Raw genomic sequence first — 13,183 nt, 5'->3', positions numbered from 1 at the left:
CCCCAGTGTCAGCTCCCCTCTTTCTGACCCTCCTCATACATGTGTGAGGCTGGGCACCCCAGGAGGGGTGTGGAAGAACTGTGGAGCCCAGAATGCCTTCCTCCAGGGCCAAGGCCAGACTGCCTGTTTAATTCCTGCAGCACGTCCACACCCTGGGGAGTTAGAATGAGATCTCCCATTTTACAGAGGAGACTGCTGAAGCTCCAAGGGGGAAGTGATCTCCCCCCCCGATCACCAGTGGGTGAGAGCTGACTCGTACAGGCCTGGGCCACTGGGACCCACCCTTTTACAAATGGGGGTCACAGGTCTAAGGGAGGCCTTGTTGTAGGGGCTGTAGTGCTTTGAGCCCAGCGGGAGGCCGGCAGTAGGCTTGGTGTGGTGGGCCACGGTGGGGTCTTACTTAGGTGGTCCCCCATCCTCCCTGCAAAGTGCTTTACTTTTAAACCCTGGGGGTCTGTCCTGCAGCTCACCCACACATTGGGGGCTGGACGGTATGAAACCACAGTACAGGTGTGGCAGCTGCGGCCCAGAGGAGATCAGTCAGAGCAAAGTGTGGTTAGAGAGCAGGACTCGGCCCTGAGTCTCAGAGTAGGACGGGGCTTCTGCTGGAGTCCACTGAGACCCTCTCCTCTTCTCCTCAGACCCACCCTGCAGAGAGCCAGGCTGGTCCCTGGGCCAGGCTAGGCCTTAGAACCCATTGTCTGATGGGCCCCTGATGATCAGAACCGAGGCCCCTTTCTAGCAGGATGCCCTCCAGGAAGAAGAGATGGTCTCAAGCCATCTGCGTGACCTCAGCACGTCCCTGACCCTCAGCCAGCCTCCGTTTCCTCACCTTCAGGACAGGGACAGCAGGGACCATGCAAGGTGGAACCAGGCAGGGCCGTCGGTGACTTAGATGCTGGAGCGGAGGAAGCATTCTGCGAGCTCTGGCTGCTGCTTTAATTTCCGGTCATGCTAGCTGCTGCTCAGAGCCTGCAGAGGTGCTGCAAGGGCTCGGGGCAGGGGCAGGGGGTCTGCCTGCAGGGGATGGGCTCTCGGGGTGAGCCCGGAAGGGCAGGGAAGCGGTCCAGCAGGGGCTGCGCCAGGCTCTGACGTGTGAGAGGCAGGAGACGCTTAAGAAGTGCCAGGCATGGCAGCCCAAGAGGAGGGTGGAAAGAAGGCTGAGCCTTCTTCCCTCCTGGAGGCCCTTGCAGAGCTGGTGGCTGAGCTTCGTAATCTCCAGCCAGAGACTTGCAAAGCTGGAGGGGCCTCCGTGAGCCAGCTGTGCGGGGGGAAACTGAGGCATGGCATGACAGGGCTGGGCCCCAGGTGACTGAGGGAGCGAGGCCAGAGCTCCCCCCCCCAGCTCCCGCGGTGGGCGGCCAAATCAAAGAGGTCTGTTCTGTAGGGCCATCTTCCCTCGGGCACGGGAAGTTCCGCTCTGCTCCAAATGTGGCGGCGGGACCCCGTGGCTCCGAGACTCTCCGGCGCCCTGGCCACGTGGAGCCATGTCAGCTCCCCGCCGCCCCTCCCTGCCAGTGGCCGCAGAGTTCCACGGCGGGGCGGCGAGGGAGCGAGTCCCAGCGTCCTGTGAGGATGGCCCCGCTCCAGGAAGCGTGTCCTTGGCGAAGGCTCCGGCCAGACGACCTGATTTCTGTCCCAGACCAACCGCTTCGCCTAGGTCACATCCGGAGGCCTCCGCAGCCCCCCCGGACAGTGGGAGCTAAGAGGAGACCGTCAGGAGAAAGAACACTCCCCGGACTCAGCCTCGGGGGCCCGCGCGTCGGGGTTGGCTCTGCCGGCCTGGCTGTGTGTCCCCAACTCCCCGTCGCTGATGTGGCCCTGCCTCCTGTGGCATGTGCTGGGGTAGAAGTGACCCGCATGGAGGGAGCGCGCGCATAGACCTTGTTCGGCCGTAGAGGGGACACTACAGCTTCGGGTTGCAGGGGGAGGGAGTGGGACTCGAGTGAGGCCATCAGGCCGCATAGGCGGCAGGCCTGTCCTCGAACCTGCGTGGGCCATGAGCCTTGCCCTCCCTCCTCCGGCCGCAGGAGTAACTGTAAACACTTGGTACACAGTGTGACTCAGAGACACGACTTTGTCCCACAGTGACGATAATGACAAGGCCTGAGGTTTTGCACCAGTTTTCGTGGAGCCCCATTGGCTCACGGCAAGGTTGTGGTTGACTGAGACACCCAGAATCTTTGCACCCGAGCTGCACTCAGGTCAGTCTGCAGTCCCCACGTCTATCCGGCCGACTTCCTGCCTGTTGAGATTGTCCCGAATTCATTTGTCTTCTAGCTTGTCCACATGGCCCTGCCATTTTTGGTGGCCAGCACAGCCGTGTCGACAACACATCTTCCCAGGCCCCGTGACACTCCCCTAGTGACCACCCCCTGAGGGGTATCCGTTAAGCAGTCCTCAGTGGCTAAGCTTACCCAACCCACCAGAAAATGAAATCTCGAACTTTGAGGTTGCAAACTGGCAGCCCGTGAGCAGGACACATCCTCCAAGTTGGTTTGGGGGTTTGGTTTTGTTTTTTTTTTTTTTTCTCAGTATTAGAATTAATTGCCAGCATATAAACATTTCACATCAAAGCAGGTTTCTTCTGGTAAACTGGAAGTTCTGGCCACACTGGCCCCACCCCCATCAGGGCACCAGCCAACTGGACCGGGTGGCACTTGGCCCTTCCACAAGGCACACCCTCTCCAGTCCACCCCAACTCCCCACCCGTCCCATGTGCCTCACTTATGTGACTTGCTGGGTCCCCACAAGCATCAGAGCCTACAGCCCCAGCTCCAGCTAAAGTCACCCCCAGCCTCCATTTGGCCCCTTTGCAATGGTCCTGGGAGCAGCCCAGGGGGCCTGGCTAGAAGCCGAGCTGTCTCATCCCAGTTGACAGTGTCCCTTGGGCTCCAGGTCTGGGGCATCCTCCAAGGAGAAAGTGGGTTCCCTGCTTCCTGATGACTTGCTGAGCCCTCCCAGGACTACGTGCTCGTCTCTGAGAGCCCTCGGATGCCTGTTTGAGGCAGGGATGGGCAGGGAGCATGGGCGTCTCTGGTGCCAGAATCCATCACATCTCCATTTTGAAAATCAGGAATCAAACCCATTCTGAGGCCTTCAGCTCGGTTTCCTCGTTTCCAAGGGCGGTCACTAGTCATTTCATGCTTTTCCAGGCCCCCAGCATGTTTCCAGGCCTCAGGACGGGACAGTGAGGGCTTCTGTTTTCCTTCCCATCAACTTCTCTCCTCTTCCCTCCTTGTTAGTCTAGAAAACTTGGCATGTCACCGCAGACGCGAGGACTCAGGCAAGCCTTCCCTCTCCCCTAGCCCCTCCCCATGTTTCTTCTCCGAGGGACCCCAGATACAGGACACCCTTCTCCCTTCCTCGCTGTGTGACTGAGGGCAAGCCTCTTCACCTCTCTGAGCTGCAGTTATCTTTGTGAAAGGAGAACCTGGCCTCCCTGCCTGCCTGGCTCCTGCCTCAGGGTCAGGGTTGGGATCCTGGTCTGGGGCAGGTGGAGAGGAGGCTAACGGCTGTTGTTTGGATGATCAGCCCATTCTAGTGTCTGCACTGGAGACACAAAGAGGTGTGAAAACGGCCCATACACGTACAGTTCCTGGGAGGGTCGCAGGTGAATAACGGAGGAAATGGGAAAACCGCATAATCACCCATCCTAGGGCATGACGGGCTGAGCGAGCTGCAGCCTCCAGGGCCAGGACCGGCTGGACAAGGGACATCTGCTGGCGAGTGTTGAGTGTTCAGTCCTCCTCCTCGCTGAGCCCTCCCTCTGCGCCGGGGAGGGGAGCGCTTCCGAGGTAGAGCAGGAGATCTGTTGTTTTCATGGGGCTGGGTTACTCCCCCCATTTCACAGATCGGGAAGCTGAGGTGGGGCTCTGCTACTGGAAAAGCGAGCTGGAGAATGACAAACCAGGCTGAGACTGTTCAAGAGGGTCTATGAGAAACTTGCTCTGTGCATGGAAAACACATCTTTCCAAGGCTAGAAAGAAAGACCACCAAACCGATCATGTGGGGGCCTCCCCAGAAGTTAGGGGGTGTCAGAGGAGCCATTAGCCTGACCTGTAATTCTGTAATGCTTTCATTTTTGTAGAAGTTCGTGTGTCACTTTTGAAATGTAAAATGAATAATTGAAAAAGTGCGCGGGGGGGGGGAGTATCCCCACAAGCTTGACGTCATTCAGGAAGCCGTGAGAAGAGCCTCAGCTAGCTGTACAGAGGCAGGGGCATGAGCACCCGACCTGGCCTACACCCCCGGGGCCTGGGAGATGAAGCTGGACCCCTTCCTGAGTGGGCCCTGGGAGGGAAGTCCTGGGAAATGCTCACAGTTTCTTCAGGTGTGATGCCCCCAGCCAGGGGCACTGGTCCCCTGCCCACAGCTTCCAGTCAGAGGCGGGAGCTCAGCCTTGCCCAGAAGTGCCCCATGTCTCTTCTCATCCCCCTGGATTTTTCCCTTCTGTCTGAGGCAGGGACAAGAGAGGCGCGCCCTGGGGGTCCCAGGGTGGCTCAGGGCTGGTGCACCTGGTGGTCCCACTGCAGGGCCACGTCCCGTTATTCTTCTAGATATGGGCAGTGGTGGGGTGGGGGGTGGGTCTGGGACACTGGGAGGCAGAGGGTGACAGCCCAAGTCCCACAGGAGCCCCCTTGAGCTACTTACACAGGCCTGCTGCCTCGGTTTCCCCTTCTGCACAGTGGGTTCTAGAGGTTCAGATAGAAGAACATGTACTCCTATTCAGGCAGGGAGGGGTGAGACAGACCATCACGGCAGCCCCAAGGCAGCGTGTCATGGCCATTCTCCATCCAGAAAGCCCGTGGGGAACCTCAGCAGAGGGGTTGATAGTCACCTGAGGATTGTCCTACAGATGTCTCAGGTTGGACCTCGGGGAGAACCTCCCAGCAGAGTGAGGCAGTGGTGTCCCCCTGAGACTCTCGGGAACTAGCACTGATGGGCTCCCCATGCTCTGCAGGGCACCGGCAGAAGCTGGAGGACCAGACCAAGCCATTCCCTGACCGCTTCGGGGACCTGGAACGGCTGCGCATGCGAGTGACGCCGAGCACGCCCAGTCCCCGTGGCTCGATCAGCACCACCAGCCACTATAGCAGCCAGGCCCAGACCCCCATCCAAGGTACGGCACAGGGGGAGCCAGGGGGCGGGGGGACGGTGGAGGGGGCCCTGGGCATGGCCCTGCTTCCCCAGAACAAAGGCTCCTTTGGAGGTCATTCACTGCACTGCCTTGTTTTATGAAGGAGGACAGTCCTGCTCATGGCATCCTCCAGATGACTTCCAGGGATACTCTGCCCAGACCTGGGATAGGCCCTTCATTCAGTCACTCAGCAACCACATATGGACACCCTCTACATGCGACGCGCAGTGCCAGTCCCCAGGGACCCGCACGGATAGACACAGACCCTGCCTCGGGGAGCTCACCGTCTCCTGAGTGACATGGGCATTAATCCCCCAGTGTACCCATTAAAATGGGGGCATGACTTGTCTAAGGAGCCTGTGACAGACCTGTCCCTGCTGAAGAGCCCACGTGTCTCCCGTCTGGTGGGTGCCTCTGCCTGGGGCTGGGGCGACATTCCGGTGCCATGACGGCACTCAGGTAAACTTTGTAAATGGCAAAGTGATATCGCAGTGCTGGGGACACCCAGCATTGCCTAGGAAAAGTCCCCCCTTGGCCCAGAGACTGCTTCCAAACAGGAAAGATGAGGGAGGCTTCTCAGCTGGAGCCCCAGACAGCGTCTGTGTCTCCATTGCCCGGACGGATGTGGCAGGCACACTGAGGCCTTGCAGAGTAGACGGGTGCCTGGCACGGGGCAGGTCCATACACGGCCGGGTGAGGAGGATTGACTGTTCTCTGGGCCCTTGGATTGGGTGGGGGCAGAGAGCCCTGGTCCTCGGTGCCGGACAGAGCCACATCCCGTGAGTGGCCATTCTTCCCGGTCGTGTGGGGCCTGCTTACGACCCATCTGACAGATGAGTGAACTGAGGCCTAAGAGATGAAGAGCCACTTGTGGGGCCCAGAGCCCATCGATGACCATGTCCAATGTCCCCATAGCACCTCCTCCCAGGAACTTCCTGCACTGCTGAGGGTGCAGACGAGGGAGCCCCTGTAGGAAGAGCCCGAGGTAGGGGTGTGAGCTGACTCCAGGCCAAGCTTGGGGCTTAACTGGGGCTCTCCACTAAGGGAGGCCTTGCCCCTGGCCCTTGTGTGCCAGGCATGATACAGTGGCCGGGCCTTGGTACAGCCCCTTCTTTTCTGGGACAGGAAACTTCTATTCTTGGTCCTGCTGAGCCCCTCAGGTGAGGAGAGACCCATGGGCTAGTGAGTTTGAGACAGTTAGGGGTTCTAGAGCCCGATGAGTGGGGCTTGCCGCATGGGGGTCTGACCTCAAGAGACCGGGAGAGGTAATCTCCTCTCCAGGTTCCTGCCCACCCCCTGCCCGAAAGCCATCCTTGCTTCCATGTCCCGTAGGCCAGCTCTTGTCAAGGTACAGTAGCCTAATACTCCAGGCCTTTCCCTGCCACGTGCAGAGCTGGGACCCAGTGCGTATCGGAGCCCAGCCAGGGAGCCCCAGAATCTAGAAGGTGAGGATGAACAGTGGCTTCCTGGGAAGCAGCTCCCATGGAAGGAAAACATACCTCTCCCTGGCCACAGTTGCATGGACATGGCTTTGAAATTGGTGCCTACAAGAGTCTGAGGCAAGCCTCCCAACCGCCTGTCCAGAAGGGCCAGGCCAGAACCCCTGCCCCTACCTGGGGCTGTGGGGAGAGGAGGCTGAGCCTGTATGGGGCGTGGCTGAGCCAGTCCTTCCCCTTCCGTGGCATCCTGTGGCCCCTCCCTACACCCACCCACCCACCCACACACACACACACACACACATACCCACGGCAGCCTGTGTGGCCCTCTGCCCCAGCCAGCTCTCCCCCACCCCGGGCCTGTTCTCTCTGGAGTGAACTTGCCATCAGGTAGACCTGATGTCTGTGTCAGGCACCGGCTGTGATCTCAGGCAGGTAACCTCACCTCACTGAACCTCAGTGTTCCCATCTGTAATGTGGGGAGACGAGGGGTATTGGCAGGGCTGGGTTTGGGGCCCCCTCATTGGTGTTGCCCCTGTGGTGGAATGAGCCCCCGCCCTCAGACTCTATCCTGGGGATCCCCCTCCGGCACCCCACCGTCACTTGTCTCAACGCCCCATAATAGCTTTGACCCCCTGGCTTTGGTCACTAGTAAGCAGTGCTGAGGCCCCGAGCCCTCCAGACGCCAGCCCCCAGCCCCCTCAGCTGTGGCTGCCCACGGTAGGGGCTTCTCATGGCTCAAAGGCCTCATTCAGCCACCATGCAGCAGCTGGGGCAATTTGGAGAAGAAAATAAACATTTCCTTCCAGTGTTGGGACTGGCTGCTCCTCAGCCGACCAGCTCGGGTTTCCCGGGGCTACTGGGCTGGGGGAATGGGGGCCGCACCCACAGGGGTGCTGAGGGCAGATACTCCCCCCTCCCCACCCCGGCTTGGCAGCAAGGCAGGAGAGGACATTGGCAGTCTGGGTGAGCCCAGCTCAGAGCCCACAGCCCATGGGAACTCCAGGGGCCACACACACCAGCCCGGGTCCACCTTGCACAACCCTGAGCTTCCTGAGCCCTGTGTTTCCTGGGCTGCAGGCCTACTGCTGCGTTCTGGGGTCCCTGCTTGGGTTTCCTTTGTTTGGAGAATGGCGCTCCTGAGGCGTGGGCGGCACTCACTTCCTGGGTTCTGAGTGGGCGTATCAGCCTCGTGCTTGGCTCTGCTCGGGGAGCCTGCCCCTGTCCCCAAGGCCTTCTGCTCTGTCATACTGAGATGACAGTGGGGAGTTAAGCACCTCTCTGATCTCTTGCACTCCACGGACTGGCCAGGGGCCCTGTTACAGAGAATATTAGATGTTCCAGAAGGCCCCACTCATCTGGCCCCTTGACCCTAAATCCACCCACCGGTAGCCTGGGAGCATTGCTCTGTTCTGATTCATGGTCGGGACCAGACCCAGAGCCTACTGCTAAGGCAACACCCCCAGTGGAGTCAGGAAGAGCCCAAAGCCCTGAGAAGTTACAGGTGTCACCTGAGGCCCCACAGCACCTTGGGCAGAGCTGGGGGAACTAGAGGCCTGAGGGTCCCTGCAGCTCACCGCCCCCAGCCAAGCCATGGTCAGAGGTGGGAGCCGCCCATGTGACAGGGACAGTCTCCCTCTGTGTCCTGCTCGGTGGGGGCAGCACGAGGGATGGGGACCAGACGAACTTGCCCTTAGGACCTCTGCTGGGGGTTCTTCCACCTCTCTGCTGCTGCCCAGAGTTACCCCTCGGCCAGGCCACAAGGCAGGAGGGTCAGGGACGCGTCCTCACAGGGCCCTGCATGGGGCAGTTCTCCTGGGTGCCTGGAGCAAGAGGTGTCCCAGCCAGTGCACAGGGCAACCTCAGTGGCCTCTGTTGTGTGCGGGTCTAAGCACTTTCTATGTAGTAGTGACTCGCTTCATCCCTAGCACCGTCACTGCCTGTTTTTTTCATGTGGGAAGACTGAGGCACAGAGCAGCTAAGTGACTTGCCCAGTAAGTATCAGACCCAAGACAAGTGCTGGGCTGGGCTGCCTCAGAGACGGGACAGCTACCTATCAGGCACATGTCAGGGCTCAGAACAGGAGCCCTAGGATTTTGTGCCAGGTCCGGTGTGCCGTGTAACCCTGAGGCAAGTGCCTCACCCTCTCTGGGCCTGAGTTTTCCTGCCGAAGGGGTTAGACTCAATCCTAAAGCCCCTTTGAATGCTGAGGTTTGGTTTGGCGGGGGGGGGGGGGTCTGCAACTGCAAGAGTAGGGGGCAGAGGCAGAGAGACCCTTGTCTGGGAGTCCAGAGAAGAGCCATACCTGCAGACATAGGGCAGGACTGGGACTGAACACTGGGTCCCTCCGTGTGATGGCAGGCTCCAGGCCACCAGGCCCCTCTGGCTGCCATCTCACTCTGTTGCTGAGGCAAGCGAAGGAGGCATCTCTTCTCTGTCGGGCCACCAGTCAGCCCCAGTCTACAGGACAGCCCTCGAGGCCCAGGCCCGGGGCGAGGCTCAGGCCCCGGGGTGAGGGAAGCTGCCTGAGCCCTGCCTGGGCAGGGGAGGTGCGTGCACCAGCAGCAGGGAGCGGAAAGCAGAGGCCCCACGATGAGCTCCATTCCTTCCTGGGCATCATTAGGAAAAACCATTCCTGGGCCTCAGTTGCCTTATCTGTAAAAGCAAGCTGTGGCTCCCAAGCTCAGAGCACCATTGGAGACTGTCTTCATACCCGCGGTCTTACCAGCTATTAACGGGGAGGGAGGAAGGCAGAAGCGGCTCTTCACACCCCCAGGGGCCCGGGGGGTGGGGGGGCTCACCTTCATGCTCTAGAATGCCTCTGAGCTGCTGGGCTGTAAAGAGGACTCCACGAGGAGAAAGAAAATTCCTCCCCCTTCTCCATCTGTCCGGGGAGGTCCCCATGGCCACTTACAGCCCAGGCAGCCGCTCCCACCTGCCTCCCAGGTGGGGCCGGATTCCGAGTCAGGCAGGCTCCAGCGCACCAGCAGCCCAGTGCGGGAAGAGCTGAGGCAAATCTAGAAGCAGGGAGTCCCGCAAATGGCCTGTGAAACAGAGCCCCGAGATCAGTCTTTTTTTCCCCCACTTAAGATTTCCTTATTTATGTGACAGAGAGAAAGATCACATGTGCTCAGCGCAGAGGGGCAGCGGGAGGGTCTGAAGCAGATTCCCCCCTGAACTCGGAGCCCCGCGCAGGGCTCAATCTCACAGCCCTGAGATCACAACCTGCACCGAAACGGAGTCAGGCACCCCACCAGCAGGACCGCCCAGGCGCCCCTCCGCGGGTCGTTTCGTCAAGAGGCCCTCCTGGGGTGCTGCCAGGCCATGACGGACTGTCCCCCTTGCTGTCCCCCAGGCACCTCGGACTTGAACCCGTTCTCCGACCCCCGCCAGTTTGACCGCTCCTTCCCAGCGTTGCAGACGTTCACGGAGAGCCGTTTCCCCGACCCCAGGATGCATTACCCCGGGGCCATGCCGGCCGCCTTCCCCTACAGCGCCACGCCGTCGGGCAGCCTCAGCGTGGCCAGCATGCCCACCACCGGCCGCTTCCACCACACCTACCTCCCGCCGCCCTACCCGGGGGCCCCGCAGAACCAGAGCGGGCCTTTCCAGGCCAACCCGTCCCCCTACCACCTGTACTACGGCGCGTCCTCCGGCTCCTACCAGTTCTCCATGGTGGCCGGCAGCAGCAGCAGCGGGGGCGAGCGCTCCCCGACCCGCATGCTGGCCTCCTGCACCAGCAGCGCCTCTGTCGCCGCGGGCAACCTCATGAACCCCAGCCTGGGCGGCCAGAGCGACAGCGTGGAGGCGGACGGCAGCCACAGCAACTCCCCTACCGCCCTGAGCACGCCGGGCCGCATGGACGAGGCCGTGTGGCGGCCCTACTGACCCCCCCGGGGTCCAAGCAGATGGCTCCCGGCGGAGGCAGGGATCCCACGAAACTTCCGGACAAGTGGCTGGCCCGGCTCCGAAGCTCCAGGCAGGAGTGGGACTTATCGCTCCAGGCCAGTCATGGGCGCAGCGGCCACAAGGCCTGGGGCCTAGAGCTGGTGGGCGGCTCTGAGAGCATCCAGTCCAGCCACGTCATTGTACAGATAGGTAGGGACCTCCCTCAGGACGCTGCCCCTAGCCCAGACCCTCCTCATCTCATCCCACATTCCTGTGGGAAGCTTATCCTCCTGCCGCGCCCCCAGAATGACCTGGCTCTCCCCAGCCATGCCCGGTGCTATCACAGGGCCCAGGGCCCCTGGGGCAGAGACCATCTCTGTTCCAGAGAGAGGTGGCTTTTGCCCACACGGCTTGGCCTCTGACCCACGGGGCCCTGGAAAGACCTCCCCACCCGCTCCCCTTCCTCAGAGACCCTGTACCCGTGGGCCCAGCCCTTCCTTAGCATTTATGCAAATTGAATCAGAACTGGAAGGTCTCTCCACCCCTGAAAGGGTTTTCCTTCATTGTATAGATGGGGGCAGGGTCCATCCAAGGGCCCCTGGAAGTCACTGGCAGAGATGGGATGAGAATACCCTCAAGCCAGTCTCCCCACCCCGCCGCCCTCGCTCCCTACCCATGGCCCCGAGACCTACCCCTGCCAGCTCTGCTTCCCTAGAGTTCCTAACAGCCGAAAGCTCCCATCCTGTCTCAGCTATCTGCGGGTCCCAGGCCCCACAGGAGACTAGCCAATGGCAGCAGGTCCCTAAAACCAGGAAAAACACCTGCAGACAGGTCCTCCGTGCACTTTACCAGCCCAAGGCGTTTGCCCTCTGTTCTCTTGGTGGAGGGCCAAAGATCCCCCCCTACCCTTGCCCCCAGGCTGGTCTCAGAATTGCCATTTGTGGAAAGAGCACGGGGCTCAGAGAGGTCCTGACAGCAGAAGGCATTGGTGAGAGGTCACAGGGTCAGTTTCAGCTTCCCTGTCCCACCTTGGTCCAGCCAAGCTGTGCACACTCCCCAACCCCAGCCTTGTGGGCCGGCCCGGTCAGATCTTCTAGCCTCTAACAGCATTCCATCTTGAACCGGTCTGGGCTCCAAAAGCAGGCTTGGACAGAAACCAGTTTTTAAAGCTGATTTTAGAATAAGAAACATCAAATATTTTCAAACCCACGGACTCTTAGAGGTAAAGCCCTGCAGTAGCGAACAGCATCCTCTCTGCCTTCTGGGAGTGGCATTGTCAGGCCCTCCGGCATCCCACCAACTCCCACCCAAGGGCCCATGTTGGTGGGGACCCAAGGGAACCCCAGGTGACACTAGAACTCACATCTGCGGCTCTCAGATACCCACCCAAGAGGAAGTAGAGAGGTGGGGTGCCGGGGTGGCTGCAGAAGGGCCGGCCAGCACCTCAGCTCGGCACAGCCCCTGGCCTCAGGGAGGAAAGTGTTGCCCCTTTAGTTTGCAGACAGGAAAGCAGGACTTGCCCGGGGCTTCAGGCTACACAGATACTCGAGTCTGAGTTTAGTTCAAAAAAGGCACAAGTGGAAAAGGACAAGAAAACCTGTCAGGGCTAGACAGCATGTAACGTGTGGTTTTCAGTCATTGTTTCAGCCACATCCTCTGTGGATATGACAACCTTCCCTCCTCCATCGTCGTCTCTGTGAGAGCTCTCTGCCAGCCACGCCACACACACCCCCGCCCCCAACCTGAAACAGAGGGCAGGTGATGTGCCCGGCTATGCACTCTGGAGAGTTAGGAAGTCCTTCTGGTGATCTTACACCCAGCCCGCTGCAGTTTCTCTGGGCCTGTCCTCACTGGAAAAAAAACAGTCTCCATCTCAAGATAGCTGCTGGGGTGTCCTGCTGACTCCCCACACGCAGGGGGGGGTCCCCACCCCTTCTCAGGAAGCAGCTGCAAATCCATTGCCCTGGTCCCCTCCCCCCCCCCCCCCGCACGCCTCTTCTCCTCGGTTGCAGACTGGCCCCAGGCCTGCGTAGGAGGCACCCTGGGGTTCCCAGTGCCCAGCACTTTGTAGCCCCACTCCGGATTACTAGCCCTTCCTGAGAGCCAAGCCCTGGTAGGGGCAGAGACAGGAAATAAATGGATCCCTCCTCCCACATGCCCGCGCCCCCTCCCACAACTAAAAGTGATGACAGCCATGCCGAGTCTGGTTTTAAGGCCCATAGTGGGTGCAGACAGCTCCGGCTGCTAGAAATGGGTCCTTATTTACAAGGCTGCTTTAAAGTTGTCCTAGGCGAACACACTGATTTAGAAAGCACAAGGAAATGGAGAAGTTTTGATAACCATATTACTGTAAGCGTGGTGGTGGCGGGTACAGACCCTTGGTGACATACTGTCATGTTGAGGTGTTAACACCTGCCACATGCACATCTTCGGTAAAACCGTCCCAGAGCTAGGAAGGGGGTGGGGGGAGGGTGGAACCTGCTTTGCACTATAATTTGCTTAATGTGTTTGTTTTCGATGCACAACTTGCTGTATGGTACACTGTTCATTCTCTGTCTATTTAACTGTAAAATGGAATTTTGACTGATTTGTTACAATAATATAACTCTGAGATGTGTTGAAGGATCCCAATGCCAGACTTTAGAGCTGTGGGGGGGGGCGGGGGGAAGGGCAGGGAGACCTCCCACTGTGGCCAAGGACGAACAGGGCAGCATCTGGG

General features: G+C 59.9%; 1 protein-coding gene across 2 annotated transcripts in view; it reads left to right on the top strand.

Annotated features, from left to right (window-relative positions):
- RUNX3 (RUNX family transcription factor 3) overlaps positions 1-12,445 on the top strand; it is a 59,420-nt gene extending 46,975 nt beyond the window's left edge. For both annotated transcript variants that reach the window (XM_044237461.1, XM_044237462.1), the window contains 2 exons: positions 4,964-5,122; positions 9,932-12,445. In XM_044237461.1, coding sequence (XP_044093396.1) covers positions 4,964-5,122; positions 9,932-10,464 — 692 coding nt within the window. In that variant the 3' untranslated portion in view covers positions 10,465-12,445. The remainder of the gene's footprint in view (positions 1-4,963; positions 5,123-9,931) is intronic.
- The last annotated feature ends 738 nt before the right edge of the window (positions 12,446-13,183 follow it).

This window comes from Neovison vison, chromosome 2 (assembly GCF_020171115.1).
Source record: "Neovison vison isolate M4711 chromosome 2, ASM_NN_V1, whole genome shotgun sequence".
In the NCBI taxonomy this organism is placed as follows: domain Eukaryota; kingdom Metazoa; phylum Chordata; class Mammalia; order Carnivora; family Mustelidae; genus Neogale; species Neogale vison.
The sequence above is the reverse complement of the archived record's forward strand: the minus strand, read 5'-3'. Positions and strand labels throughout refer to the sequence as shown.